Source organism: Hyperolius riggenbachi, chromosome 10 (assembly GCF_040937935.1).
Source record: "Hyperolius riggenbachi isolate aHypRig1 chromosome 10, aHypRig1.pri, whole genome shotgun sequence".
NCBI lineage: Eukaryota > Metazoa > Chordata > Amphibia > Anura > Hyperoliidae > Hyperolius > Hyperolius riggenbachi.
This window is the reverse complement of record NC_090655.1, coordinates 7,042,062-7,058,202: the sequence shown is the minus strand read 5'-3', so window position 1 is coordinate 7,058,202 and position 16,141 is coordinate 7,042,062. Positions and strand designations below refer to the sequence as shown.

The window sequence follows — 16,141 nt, the reverse complement described above, 5'->3', positions numbered from 1 at the left end:
AGCAGCCCGGGAGTATGCGTTTCTGCAAAACACCTCCGGCTCTGGTGTGCACCAGCCCATTGAAATACATTACCCACGCGGATCCGCACACGCAAGCGGATCGCAAACCGCAGAAGAACCGCTCTGGTGTGCACTAGGCTTTACTGAACATGTTGCTCAGCCTAAGTGTCAGAAAAGTGTGCAAATGAGTAGGCAGGCTGACCAACATATTTGCAAAGATCCTTTCCAAGAACTGCTTTTGTAGAGAATACAGACACTGAGAACTCCCCATGAGGAGATAGACTAGTTCAAAACCTGTCAGATCTGTCAGACTGTTATTGGTTATTGTAAGCAACAGCGATTTCAGAAAAAAGTTATTCATAGTGCATTTTAATCTGGGAGAAACGTACGTCTCATATGTACATGAGTACTTATTTTTCGCCATAGTGGTCCTTCAATTAAAGAAGGAAAATGTAAAATATAATTCTATTTTTTTGCTTAAAAACTTAAAAATAAAGTTATTGTACAGAGATCATTTGGTAATCTAATGCCAAGATCTTTAGGCCATACTGGCTGTCCTGCTGATACTGTGCCATAGCCCCTGAACAAGCATGCAGCAAATCAGGAGCTCTGACTGAAGTGTGACTAGATTAGCTGCATGCTTGTTCCTGGTGTGATTCATTCACTACTGCAGCCAAAGACATCAGCAGGAATGCCAGGCAACTGATATTGCTTAAAGTCTCACTGAACCTGAAAAAAACGATGATATAATGAATTGGTTGTGTAGTACGGATACTTACTAGAACATTAGTAGCAAAGAAAATAGTCTCATATTTTTATTTTCAGTTATATAGTGTCTTTTATAACATTGCATCATTCTCTAATATTTGCAGTTTACACACTACTCAGCATTCTAAATGATTTTACAGAGCAGGCCAGCAAACTTTTGACCTGTCCTCTGCAGAGGAAAATACAATACGACTGACATTTGAGATAACAAGCTTCAGAAGACAGAGCTCTCCGCGACTTTGAAAGTCCTAGAGATCAGTGGCTCTTTTGCATAGATAACAACCAGAGTTTCTTAACTCTTCTTGTACTGGAAACAATTAGACTCATGTCTCTGCTCCTAATGTTTTATTTCTTAGCTGTATTACACATACAAATCATTATAAGTTTATTTTCACTTCAGATTCCTTAAAGAGAGTCTGAAGCGAGAATAAATCTTGCTTCAGACCTCATAGTTAGCAGGGACATGTGTGCCCCTGCTAAACCACCGCTATCCCGCGGCTTAACGGGGGTCCCTTCACCCCCAGATCCCCTCCGTACAGCGGGGGAGGGCTTCCGCATTGGGGCAGGGCTAACCGCCGCAGCCCTGCCCCACGCGCGTCTGTCAGACGCGTATCTCCGCCTCTCCCCCGCCCCTCTCAGTCTTCCTTCACTGAGAGGAGCGGGGGAGAGGCGGCGATGCGCGTCTGATAGACACGACTGTAGGCAGGGCTGCAGCCGTTAGCTCTGCCTCCAGGAAGAGGAAATATAAGACCAATTTTACGACCAACGATTGCGGGGGTGGGTTTGGGGGTGAAGGGACCCCCGTTTAGCGGCGCGATAGCGGCGGTTTAGCAGGGGCACACATGCCCCTGCTAACTATGAGCTCTGAAGCGAGATTTATTCTCGCTTCAGATTCCCTTTAACAGGAAATAAATATGGCAGCCTCCGTATCCCTCTCACTTTAGGATCCCTTTAAGTGTTTTGGCATTGACAAGTTTCTCTCATGCTTTGCGGATCAGCTTCCCTTGTTTCGAGTCTTGTCAGGCGAAGGTTTGCGGAGTGCGTTGGTGTAGCGGCTGCCCGTACAGAAGCAATAAGACAGAGGATTTGATTAAAACCTGCGACGAGTGGTTGAGTTACAACTGTCCTCTGGTAGCTGCCAAGCAGATAACTTCTTTTATTTTGTTAAACAGATATCTCCGTGATGGAATTCCTCGGAAACAGGATTGTCTGCCTTGTACGCCGAGGGGGGACATTGACAGGCCACTATTTCAGGCCACACGGGACACAACACTTTTTCTAACAGATCAATAGCACAACACGAATTTATTGAACCTAATCTACAAAATCTTAGAACGAGCGTAGCATGGCGTCGCAAGGCTTCGTTTACAATAAGACAGACCGGACTTATCTTCTTCCTGTTCAAAACATGTTTAATGCTGTTGTTGGTCAAATGCAACACATTTATGGAGAACCTCATAAAAACCACAATTTTCAAAAAAATAAAAGGCACAGGCTTACCTTTTAGGGCCTGTTTCCACTAGAGTGAATCTGCCCGCGTTTCCCGTATGCAGATTCGCATAGACAATACAAGTGGATGGGGCTGTTTCCACTTGTCAGGATTTCTGAGCGTTTTTCTGTGCAGAAAAAATCTGCATGGTAGACCCCGCAGAATTCACATACCACTATGCGAATCGCATACAATGTATTTACTAGGAAATTCGCATGCGTTTTCGTATGTGAACTTTACCGCAAATTTTACCGCAAATGTGCGTGCGTTTTTATATAAAATCAATGTAAAAGCACACAGGCACTGACATGGTTATATTCGCATACTTACTAACATATGTGAAAATGCCCGCAAATTCGCGGTAAAATTTGCGGTGAAATTCGCATATGTGTGCGAATTCGTTTTGCGTTTTCCGCGACTAATTTGCACCGCACAAGTGGAAACGGGCCCTTAAACACCGTTAAGGACCGTAGGCTGGCACCCCTCTAGTGACAGGGCTGTTTTTTACACATTAGGCCACTGCAGCTTTATGGGCTTACTGCAGGGCCGTACAACTCAACACACAAGTGATTTCGCCCCCCCCCTCTTTTCTGCCCACCAGCATAGCTTTCTGTTAGTGGGGTCTGATCCCTGCCAGCATGTTTGTTTATTTTTTTGGGTTTTTTTTTAGATATTACTTTTTTTATTATAACCCCGACCTCCCTCCCTCTGCCAGCCAATCACAGCGATTGGCTATCATAGGCTTCAGCCTATGACAGTGGATCGTTCCTGTGTGTCCCCTGTACAGCGCTGTCATAGATCGCAGCGCTGTACCATGTAAATAGACAACCATCGCCGCTGGGAGACTGATGACAGAGCGGGGATAATATCCGCCCCTAGGACTTTATGACAATTTGGAGTTGAATGGTTCTGGGGCTGCCACCGCGTCCACACCGATTGGCGTGGAACAGTTGTTAAAAGGTTAAATGTGCCCTCAAATCATGTCTTTGTGCTTGCCATTCCCTGAATCAGAGGAGTCACTGGGGTTGGTGTCACCTGGTGCAAAAGCTCATTATTATTATTATTTAGTATTTATATAGCGCCGACATCTTCCGCAGCGCTATACATAGTATATAATCTAGTCCCTAACTGTCCCTCAAAGGAGCTCACAATCTAATCCCTACCAGAGTCCAATGTCTATGTATCGTGTTGTGTATGTATTGCAGTCTAGGGTCAATTTTAGGGAGGAAGCCAATTAACTTATCTGTATGTTTTGGGATGTGGGAGCAAACCGGAGTGTCCGGAAGAAACCCACGCAGACTCGGGAGAGAGCATACAAACTTCTTGCAGATGGTGACCTACTGGGATTCGAACCATGGACCCTGCACTGCAAGGCGAGAGCGCTAACCACTACGCCAGCGTGCATGGTGTCACTCCACACTTAACCACTTTACCCCCGCCCGTACGAATTTCTCCGTCCCTTTTTCCATCCTTTCACCCCCAGGGACGGAGAAATCCGTACTTTCCGCGCTCCCGCCGCTGCCCGCACTCCCGCTCGCTCTAGCGCGCACTCCCGCTCATAAACACGCCACCCACTGCTCGCCCGGAGATCAATGAACGGGAAAATCCATTCCCGTTCGTTGATCTAAGCCCCGCAATGATCCGCTGCTTCTCCGATAAGCAGCGCGATCATTGTGAGAAGAAAAAAACTTTACCAGCCTCCTAGTACTTCCTCCAAGCGTCCAGAAGGACGCTTGGAGGTGGCATTAAACACAAAGTTACTGTTGCCATCTTGTGGCCAAATAGTAAAACTACACCGTAAAGCATTTTTCACATACAAATACATTACTTATACATAAAAAATTAACTCATTACCTCCCACACTCCCTATTTTTATTTTTTTGTAATTAAAAAAAAAAAAAAAAAAACATTTACAATTAAAAAAAATACATAAATAGTTACCTTAGGGACTGAACTTTTTTAATATTTATGTCAGGAGGGTACAACACTGTTACTTTATAAACTATGGGCTTGTAATTAGGGATGGTTGCCAAAACTGAAAAAAATTCACCTTTATTTCCAAATAAAATATTGGCGCCAAACATTGTGATAGGGACATAATTTAAACGGTTTTATAACCGGGACAAATGGGCAAATACATTTCATGGGTTTTAATTACAGTAGCATGCATTATTTAAAAACTATAATGGCCGAAAACTGAAAAATAATGCATTTTTTCCCACATTTTTCCTATTTTCCCATTAAAACATATTTAGAATAAAATAATTCTTGGCATAATGTCCCACCTAAAGAAAGCCTAATTGGTGGCGGAAAAAACAAGATATAGTTCATTTCATTGCGATAAGTAATGATAAAGTTATAGATGAATAAATGGAAGGAGCGCTGAAAGGTGAAAATTGCTCTGGTGCTCAAGGGGTAAAACCCCTCAGTGGTGAAGTGGTTAAGCCCCATCTACACGATACAATTATTAATGCGATTCGATTACGATTCTATTTACGATCCGATTAAATCCGACATGTCCGATCAGGATTCGATTTGATTCAATTCGATTTGCCATTGTTTTGCAATGGCGAATTGAATTGAATCAAATCCTGATTGGACATGTCTTATTTACCCCATGAACCTCCAATCTCACCAGGCTAAACAAAACCAATAATATTTTTTTTTTTTGTAGTAACTTTACTGGCTACTGTTATTTGTTGAGAATGGAGTTGGAATGGGGTTATTCTTGACCCATTTGCTACGAGGGAGAAATGAGTTGGGGATTGTTAAACTATACAGGATACACTTGCTATGAAGGAGGGGGGGGGGGGGGGGGTTGTTAATGGTTCTTATGCTGGCCACATGTTGGGGGGGTGGGGTCTAGCAATGTTTCCTGTGGGGGGTATGAGGGAGGGATGCCATAATGGACACACTTGCTATTGGGAGTAGGTGGTTGGATGGGGCACCTTTACTAAGGGTGAATAGGGGGGTGTTAAGGTGATCACCACATGGCCCAGCTGAGCATGGGGGAGCCAAAGGGAAAAGAGTATGAGGGAGCAGTACATTGGGCACAGGTCTGCTCTGTATTTACGTAGCCTTGCTCTCCTGGAGCTCGGTCGTGTCACCCCCTCTGCTGGTGACACGTGGTGCGGTCCGCAACTACCGCTCCGTCCCCGTTAGTGACGCCACTGTCTGGAATGTCCTGCCAGGCAAGTCAATATAGACACCATACCAGGAGTTTTATCTTCCGAAGGTCTGAGAACAAGCTTTAAAATGACAAGCTCTAGTTCAGTTGTGCCTCTAATGTGTACATTCACATCCTCCTTCACAAAGCTGCTCTGCTAGAAAACCGGACCTTAGTCTGGGCAAATCAGGCATGATGAGAAAAATATTTTGAAACCTTGATATAAACCACAGTAACCTGAACCAAACTAAACACACAGAGTTGGACCTTTGAGGTCCTAACTAGCACAATAGAGGAGCCCTGCAGGGGATTTGTATCAGGGCTGTACTAAACTACTACGGAACCCTTCCCCTTCTCATGCTAAATAATTATAACCCTCAACTAAAGAAATTGCTACATGTTTCACCTTTGTAAATTAAGGCTTTGTCAGGGGTGAAAAACAAAGTGCTACAGTGCAGACTGAGAGTGCATCACAAACAAGGTAGTATAATTATATACAATAAAAAAAATTACAGCATAACAGCAGCATGATGGCTAAAGATGCAGCTGACAAAGCCTCCATTAAGAAGTGAAGTCAAGTGTAGGGTTTTCTTTGGTTGAGGGTTATAATTATTTAGTATGAAAAAGGGAAAGTCTCAGTCCTAGTTTAGTACAACCCTGATACAAATCCCCTATAGAGCGTACGCTGTGTGTCACTAAAAGTGTTGTCTGTCCCGGCCTACTTTAAAGATTTTCGTTAAAAAGTTACATTTTTAGCTCTCTCCTCCTCAAAGGTTTGGTTCAGTGTGTTCAGAAACCTTGATATATTTAGATGTTTGCTTCAATGGAACCTTCAGTGGATGCTCTCTGCTGTGGTCTGTGATGTGAGTGCCGGTGTCAGATCAGGTGTCCTGCTCCCCCTTCCTCTTGCATCAGTAGTCGTGTTTTTTTCATGCATTCTTCACAGCACCTTTGAGGTTACTCTTTTAGGAGGTGATTTTAATGAGCACAGACAGGACATAAGATGCTCTGTCCCTATAACACCAAATGCACTAAAGTGATAAAAGGCAAATGAACAAAAATAGCACAGGAGAACCAAACTGTCACAGCCACATACATTTAAAAGTATTGATTCAATGTGCAATTTTGAAAAGGAGGTGCTGCATTTGGTTAGTTTATTTCCAAGCAGCACAAATCTGCATACAATTTGCATACCATTAATACAAAGTCTCTTCAGTACACTGGTTACAACTAAAAATGAAATAGGGATTTGTAAAAAGATGAATCTTCACATTTTAAAGTCTTGTAACAGCGATGTTTAGCTCTGTTCCGCTTTTTCTTAGTTTTCTTTGTCTTTTCTCACTCTAGAGTGGTTGCTGCTGCATTAAGTACTTTAATGAGCTCGGGCCCAAAGAAGGCGGAAGTGTTTCTGGATCATGTTTGCAAATGGTTTCATCTTTGCATAGTGGAGAATTAAGAGCATCAAAGTACAAACTATTCAAATGTTCTTAAAGGAATACTATCAATTCACATATTTTTTTTCAATTGACACAGGAATTGTTTGGGAAGTGCTGCTAAGTACTGGTGTATACATTTTAGTAGCAACCTCTTTGTTTACTGTTATCAAAATACTTTCAAACTTTACTGACGCCATAACTGACGGCAGACTGAGCCATGAGGAGAGGGGAAATTCCCCTCACACTTGATCAGTTTACTCTATGTGTAGCTCTGTGTGTGACAGAGAGAGAGCTCCCAACAGCTGCAGCTCCTGTGTCCTGTGTTTCTGACTGAAGTGTCTGAAGAGAGCAGAGGAAATGTAACTAATTGTCACAGCTTATCATACTGTTTTTGCTGTCAGAGTTTGATATGTTTGATATTTGCTTTCTGTAGTCTGATATGCAACTCTGGCTGTGCATTGAAGCAGACACCCCTTCTGCAATTGATTTGTCCCAATATAGCTAAATCCTACCCTCAATAAATTACAGCTTTTGCCTCTGATATTTAACATGAAAAGTAGGGAAATGTTTACACAGCTACTTAGACATTATTTGTACATTGTCATTTTAGAATACTCGGGTATTGATAGTATTCCTTTAAGCTCATGCATTCATGCTGATATTTTGCATGGTGTCCACAAACCGTGCTGTACTTGTAAAGTAAATAAAGAGAAAACTGTTTCTGGTATTTTCCATCTTTAGTGCCTCTGACTGAAGCCAATCCTGATGTAATTCCCTCCCTCTCCTAGAATCTGCACCGTAATAGCTAGATTGCTTTGTAAACACACGTGAGCACAGCATAGATCATATTTCAGCATCTTCTGCAGTGGGGTGAGGTGTATTTCATTTTTCAGCCTTGTGTGTGTGTGGGGGGGGGGGGGGGATAACAAGCCGACTGAGATAAGATTCATTACAGCAGAAACATTTATGATTATATTGGAATGTTTGCAATGCAGGGTCAGGTTGTAGACTGCATAATAAATACAGAGCAGTGGGTAAATGGAATTTGAGTTTGTCTGACAATCCCGCTTTAAGGCGTATCTCCTGCCATGACATAATACACTCACTGCCTCATGGGTGCACAAGTGGGCGGCGCCTTGTATGCATGACTGTCAGCCATCTTGGAATATAACCGCTTCTCTCTCTCTCGCAGGTATGGCGACTTACTCTGATAAGCTGTTCAAGTATCGGAACGGGCGATGGGAAGATATCCTCAGCGATGATGTTAACATCCGGCGAGGGGTTGTGAACAAGTTTGCGGGGCGATCGGTGGCTTGCATCGACAGGAAGGTAAGACTGCGTGCGAAACTTCAGGATAAATATTCATGCTGTACCTGTGGCAGACTTTTCAGCTAACAACATGCATAAATAAGAGCCAGAGTCACTTATCATTTCCCTGCTTCTGGCGTCAGGCGTCCTCATTGTGTTCTGTGCTAATATTTTATGGAACCACCTCAAGGGTCAGAATCTCATAGCGGCAACGTTACAGCGGTGTTTTATGTCTGGCTCCTCCGCCACTAGAAACGAAGGGTTGTTTAAGAAAGGAGCTGAAGAATGGGGTGTCAGGCTCATGTAAATTGTCTTTTACTCTCTCTTTGGTTTCTTGTTTTTGTTTGTTTTTTTTTCTGTCTCCTATTTTAATCTTTATCATTTTTCTGTCTTGTCTCTCTTTTCCCAACTCTTTCTTTCTTTGATTTTATTGTTGTGTTCCTTTTATTTTAGAAAATATTATTTCTCTCCCAACCTCAAACGCCCTCTCCCAACTCCCTCTCCCACTGTTCTCTCCTCATTTCCCACCCCTCTTCTACTCCCCCTAGGGTTGGTCAATAAGATGCAAACGATTTCTAGTTGATGCATAATTCTGCAAATTCATGAAGCTTGAAAATGGACCAATCAAATTTTACCTTAGCAGGATTTGATTGGTTAATTTTTATGCTGAAAATTTTGCATGCAAAATTTGCATAATGCTGCAACAACTCAAAACTATTTGCATCTCATTGACGATCCCTAACTTCCTTTCCTACTTCTTCCTCTCCTCCACCTCTCTCAACCCCTTCCTCCCTTCCTGCCATCTTTCTAGCCTACCCTTCTCCCTTACCACCTCTCCTCCCCCCTCCCTTACCACCTCTCCTCCCCCCCCCCCTTACCACCTCTCCTCCCCCCTCCCTTACCACCTCTCCTACCCCCCTCCCTTACCACCTCTCCTCCCCCCCTCCCTTACCACCTCTCCTCCCCCCCCTCTCAATCCATAATTTCCCCCCTCCTCCCATCATTCCCTCTCTTTCTCACCTCTCCTCCACCCTCTTTTTCTCACTCTTTCCTGACCTTTTGTACTCTTACAAACCGTTAGACCTGATCAGGCAAGGTTGGGTAAGCCCATGGATTTCTCTATCCCCACACCTGTCTCCTTCTCTGGTCCCTCCATCTCTCTTCTTTTCTGCATCTCTCTCTCTCTTAAAGCGGTATAAAACCCTGACCTAATATTCAATAAAAACATGTTTTCCTACTTTTTATATGCCATGTGGTATCGCCGTACTCAGGAGAAGTAGTATAATGTGTTTTGGGGTGTATTTGTACACATACCCATGCTGGGTGGGAGAAAAATCTCTGTAAATGACAATTTTTTATTTTTTTACTCACAATTGTCCATTTACAGAGATATTTCTCCCACCTAGCATGCGTAAAATAAAAAAAAAATCAATTTCCGCTAACTTGTGACAAAAAATAAAATCTTCTATAAACTCACCATACTCCTAACGGAATACCTTGGGGTGTCTTCTTTCTAAAATGGGGTCACTTGTGGGGTTCCTATACTGCCCTGGCATTTTAGGGGCCCTAAACCGTGAGGAGTAGTCTAGAAACCAAATGCCTCAAAATGACCTGTGAAATCCTAAAGGTACTCATTGGACTTTGGGCCCCTTAGCGCAGTTAGGGTGCAAAATAGTGCCACACATGTGGTATCGCCGTACTCAGGAGAAGTAGTACAATGTGTTTTGTGGTGTATTTTTACACATACCCATGCTGGGTGGGAGAAATATCTCTGTAAATAGACAACTGTGTGTAAAAAAATCCAAAGATTGTCATTTACAGAGATTTCTCCCACCCAGCATGGGTATATGTAAAAATACACCACAAAACACATTATACTACTTCTCCTGAGTACGGCGGTACCACATGTGTGGCACTTTTTTGCAGCCTAACTGCACTAAGGGGCCCAAAGTCCAATGAGCACCTTTAGGCATTACAGGGGTGCTTACGATTTAGCACCCCCAAAATGCCAGGACAGTAAACACACCCCACAAATGACCCCATTTTGGAAAGTAGGCACTTCAAGGTATTCAGAGAGGGGCATGGTGAGGCAGTGGCAGATTTCATTTTTTTGTCACAAGTTAGCAGAAATGGAAACTTTTTTTTTGTTTTACTTTTGATTCAAAGTGTCATTTTCCGCTAACTTGTGACAAAAAATAAAATCTTCTATGAACTCACCATGCCTCTCAGTGAGTACTTTGGGATGTCTTATTTCCAAAATGGGGTCATTTGGGGGGTATTTGTACTATCCTGGAATTTTAGCACCTCATGAAACCTGACAGGTGCGCAGAAAAGTCAGAGACGCTTTAAAATGGGAAATTCTCTTTTTGCACCATAGTTTATAAACGCTATAACTTTTACCCAAACCAATAAATATACACTGAATGGTTTTTTTTTAATCAAAGACATGTAGCACAATAAATTTGGACAAAAATGTATACAGAAATTTTACTTTATTTGACAAATTTTATCACAGAAAGTTAAAAAAAAAATCATTTTATTGACAAAATTCTTTTTCTTTTTTTATGAATGTAATAAAAACTAAAAATCGCAGCAGCAATCAAATAGCACCAAAAGAAAGCTGTATTAGTGACAAGAAAAGGAGGGAAAATTCATTTAGATAGTAGGTTGTATAACCGAGCAATAAACCGTGAAAGCTGCAGTGGTCTGAATGGAGAAAAAGGCTCTGGTCCCTTAAAGGACAACTGTAACAAGAGGTATATGGAGGTTGCCATATTTATTTCCTTTGAAGAAATACCAGTTGCCTGGCTGTCCTGCTGATCCTCTGCCACTAATACTTTTAGCCATCGACCCTGAACAAGCATGCAGCATATCATGTGTTTCTGACATTGTCAGATCTGACAAGATGCTTGTTTCTAGTGTGATTCAGACACTACTGCAGCCAAATAAACCAGCAGGGCTGCCAGGCAACTGGTATTGTTTAAAAGGGAATAAATATGGCAGCCTCAATATCCTTTTCATTACAGTTGTCCTTTAAGGGGTAGAAAGACTGTGGTCCTCAAGTGGTTAATTTGTACTCCCCACAATTTTTCTTGTATCTTCTTTATTCCATATTCAATTTTCTGCAGTCCTCCAACTTTCTCGTGTCTCCTCTATTCCCATTTCTCTCTCTCTCTCTCTCAGGCCGTTGCCTTTGATGTGGGATTTGAGCCTTGCACCAGGGTTAGCAACCTGGCTCAAACCTGTATGTAAAGCAGTAAGGAATCTTCGGGCAAGGTTCCCTAATGATCCCGGTCTCTGGTGGAGCATGCTCTAAGTGCCTACAGCCCTGAACCCCCCCCCCCCCCCCCTTTCCCTTCCCCGGATCCTCTTTTGACTTTCTGCAAAAAAAGAGAGAAGGGAATCACAGAACTCACAGATGGAGTGTCAGTCTGTTGGCACAAATGAACGATTGCATAGAAATGGAACTATTCCATCCGTGGAACAGTGTCGGCCCTTCCTTTCTCTCCTGGATAGAATTTTGATATGTAGCAGGATTAAAGTCTTCCACACAACTATGTTTCCTCACTTTGTTTTGGAGGTTTGTACAGCTCGTTTATAACGTCCGGGGCTTCAGCCGCGTTCTCGTGTGAACTTTCATTAACGTTGTATCTTGGAAACATTGCCGCCACCTCTGGGCGGGAGGATATATGTGACTTTAATTGTGCCGCCTGTCGTGAGATGCATTACTCTCCCTGACGTGTCTGACGCCTGCTGCTGTCTGAGCCATCGCCGGTTCCAGCCCCGGCATTCTTTTATTGTACGTCTAAATTACTTTTAAGTCATTTTTATAGTAAATGTAAATTATTATTTTTTTAATTTATATAGTGTCAACATTTTTGCGTAGCAATGTATGTGGTGCAAAACAAATAGTGTAGAGCATAGATACATGAGATGTTCAAACGCTGTACATTGGGAGGCTAAAACATTAGCGACACCCTCTAATAACGTGTTGGTCCACCTTTAGATCTGATCACAGCCGATATACATCTTGGCATGGACTCAACAAGATGCGGATACCGTTGCTGAGGAATGTCGGCCCATGAAGACATAATGGCAGCTCTAAGTTGGGTCAGATTGGATGGCGGCGTTTCCAAGTTTTGAAGTGATCTTTAGACTTCATCCCACACAATGCTCAATAGGATTGAGGTTCAGGGGATGGAGCTGGCCATGGAAGCAGGTTAAACTCTGATTGATGTTCCTCAAACCAGTTTGAGACCGATTGAGCACGGTGGCAAGGGCCCACAACAGGCGTCTTTTCCTATTTGTCTAGATTACCGAAGGCACTCTTGATGGCCTCCTGCTGGTAAAGCCCATCCTTTGCAAATACCATCTTGTTGTGCTTTGGGATATGCTTTGTGCTGCACCTGCATTAAATGCAGCTGTAATGTTTTGTGTTGTTGCCCTTCTGTTGCTGTGGACAATGAGTTCTACTCGCCTTTCACCTCTCTTGTTCTCCAGCCTTTTTAGACCAGAATAGTCCTTATGGCTTGAAGTTGTTTTCTCAGCAGCCACTCTATAAACACCCGAGATATGTTGGACGAAAAAATCCTAAGAGAGTCAGTGCCTCAGAGATGCAGCACCAGCTCTTCCTGCACCAACGATCATCCCTCATTCAAAGTCACTTTCGTCCCTTGGATTTTTACATTAACTTCTGTGAAAACTATGTTGTCTGAAGTTGAGCGTTCCTTATATAAGCAGCTCTGAGTTGTTACGTCACCTTATGTCACTGCTGGACTGGTTTACTTTCAAATAAGGGGTGTCTCTAATTTTCTAATTCTGTACAATCCGCACATCCAGCAATCAGGCTTGCTTTACTCCAAATTCGGGAGATACCCAGATAGTTGTATCCGGATAGCTCCAGGTAAAGCTGTGCGGGGGCGGAGGGTAAAGCTTACCTGTCTGACATCTTCTTCGTCCGTCCCTGGCGCCTACCACAATGCACTCCACGCAACTCCACACTTCCTCCTTCAACCCGGAAGGAGGAAGTGTTTGGAGTCATGTGACCGCCGCATGGACCGCGTCGTGGGAGGCACCAGGGACGGACCGAAGAAAACATCACACAGGTACGATTGACCCCGCCACAGAAACGCCTGATCTGCTGCATGCTTGTTCAGGGGCTATGGCTAAAAGTATTAGAGGCAGAGGACCAGCAGGGCAGCCAGGCAACTGGTATTGTTGAAAAGGAAATACATATGTCTGCCATTTTATCTATCTCACTACAGGTTCCCTTCAAAACACAAGCGTAAAATACACATTATGATAGCTTTATTTTCCCAGTCAGCATTTTTACACCGTTTAGACTGCAAGGAGGCAGGCAAGGCTAGATTTATACTTTCCCCATCCCTAGGTCAACTTTCTTGTGGCTCCCCTGCTACGTGGAATAGTCCCCTCCCATTCCATGTGTATCTTCCATGTGCAAAAGCCCCTCCCATTCCACGCGCAGCCCCCTCTTCCATGTATAACATCCATGTACAGCAGCCCCTCCCATTCCATGTGCAGCCCCCTCTTCCATGTATAACATCCATGTACAGCAGCCCCTCCCATTCCATGTGCTGCCCCCTCTTCCATGTGTAACATCCATGTACAGCAGCCCCTCCTATTCCATGTGCAGCCCCCTCTTCCATGTATAACATCCATGTACAGCAGCCCCTCCCATTCCATGTGCAGCCCCCTCTTCCATGTATAACATCCATGTACAGCAGCTCCTCCCATTCCATGTGCAGCCCCCTCTTCCATTTGTAACATCAATGTTAACCTATTTTAGTTCCTGGACGTAGAGACTACTTCATGGAACCATGCGCACTCCCGCGGCCGATCGCGCACGTGCACTCCCGGCCCGCGGTTTGTTAGCCAGGCAATCAGTGAATTGGGCTATGGGGCCCGATCACTGATTCCTCTCCCCCACTGAAAAAGCGACAGCTTCTCTCGGAAGCTGCGCCTTTTCTGGCTGTTACCTCCCCCATGCGTCTCTCTAAGCGTGTGTTACGCTTAGAGTGACGTCATGTAAACAAACTCATGGCCGCCATCTTGTGGCCAAAAAGTAATACTACAACTAAAAGTGAAAAAAAATTAAAATCAACACACATTTACATTATAAACCAATTGTTTACATCCCACCCTCCCAAAACTACCCAAATAAAATGTTTAATATTAAAAAAAAAAAAAAATGTAAATATTTACCTAAGGGTCTAAACTTTTTAAATATCAATGTAAAGATGAAATATTTCTATATATTTTTTTTTTTTATTTTGTAAATAGTGATAGATGCAAAACGGAAAAAATGCACCTTTATTTCCAAATAAAATATTGTCGCCATACATTGTGATAGGGACATAATTTTAACGGTGTAATAACCAGGACATATGTGCAAATACAATACGTGAGTTTTAATTATGGAGGCATGTATTATTTTAAAACTATAATGGCTGAAACCTGAGAAATAATGAATTTTTTCCATTTTTTTCTTATTCTTCCTGTTAAAATGCATTTACAGTAAAGTGGCTTTTAGCTAAATGTACCCCCCAAAGAAAGCCTAATTGGTGATGGAAAAAACAAGATATAGATCAGTTCATTGTGATAAGTAGTGATAAAGTTATAGGCTAATCAATGGGAGGTGAACATTGCTCAAGTGAAAACAACGAAACGTGAATCGGTTAAGCAGTCTTACTATTTTATATCCAGCTCCCTTGTACAGAAGTTTGCTTATTCCATGTGCTATGTCCATTTGGAGCCTCCCTTTTTCATTTATAGCTGCCCCACCCCTCTTTTCTGCACCCCCCCATGGTAAGCAGCCACCCAAGGCCCGAGCCTTTGGGGCCTTTTTAGAAATCTGAACCTGTCGTCGGGAGGTTAAATATTCTCACATATCTGTTCCACAATAACTAGCTATCATCTAGTACCAATGGCTTGTTTTTCCCATACATATTGCAATTTAGAATCATGGAGGTGGGTGAGGTAATTGCATCAAACAGTGAAGTTTGAAAAGCTGCTTGGCGTTAGTCCTATCAGCTTGTAAAGCAGATCTGAAGGGATAGCTTGTTTTGGGAACCAAAAGTTGGCAGTTCACTTAAAGAGACTCTGTAACAATAAAAACGTCCCCTGGGGGGTACTCACCTCGGGTGGGGGAAGCCTCCGGATCCTAATGAGGCTTCTCCTGTCCTCCTTGGTCCCACGGGGGTCCCGCTGCAGCCCTCCGAACAGCAGCCCAACAGACCCGACAGCCTGTTCAATATTTACCTTTTCAGGCTCCAGCGGGGGGCGCTGTTGCGGCTCTTCTGACGGAGATGTGCGGAAATAGCCGATCTCAGTCGGGTCCACTTTACTACACAGGCACAGGAGACTTGCAGGAGACTCGCGCCTGCACAGTAGAGCGGCCCGACGGAGATCGGTTATTTCCACCTATCTCCGTGGGAAGTAGCGGATACTGCGCCTGCGCTGGAGCCAAAAGGTAAATATTTACATCGCCGCCGCTCCGGGAGGATTTTCGCTGCCGCCGTGGGACCGAGAAGGACGGATCTGGAGGATTCCCCCACCCGAGGTGAGTACCCCCCAGGGGAGATTTTTTTGTTACAGATTTTCTTTAAAAGAGGAACTTTTGTAGAAGTAACATGCTATATAATAAACCCCTGTGTCTCTGCATCCTGTCCCTGTGTGTGTGTGTCCCTGCGCCTGTGCTACTGCGCATGTACCGCAGGGACAGGAGCAGGAGGGGCCAGGGGGCCGGCGGGTGAGCGGGTGTGTGTGCGCGTGCGGCAGGGGTGGGCGTGCGGATGTGGCGGCAATGACAGACCTAGAGACCGTTTTTGAACGGGGTAAGGTCACTAATAATGAATAATTTATTTATTTATTTATTTTTTACAATATTCATTTATAGATTATTTAGTCAATGTTTGCTTATTGTAAAATCTTTCCTCTCCCTGATTTACATTCTGC

The 16,141-nt window shown here is 43.6% G+C and overlaps 1 protein-coding gene across 4 annotated transcripts in view; it reads left to right on the top strand.

Moving 5' to 3' along the window:
* The window catches only part of CRTAC1 (cartilage acidic protein 1), an 899,879-nt gene that overhangs the window by 473,329 nt on the left and 410,409 nt on the right, over positions 1-16,141 (top strand). For all 4 annotated transcript variants that reach the window (XM_068257816.1, XM_068257817.1, XM_068257818.1 and 1 more), the window contains exon 4: positions 8,052-8,188. In XM_068257816.1, the coding sequence (XP_068113917.1) occupies positions 8,052-8,188 (137 nt within the window). The remainder of the gene's footprint in view (positions 1-8,051; positions 8,189-16,141) is intronic.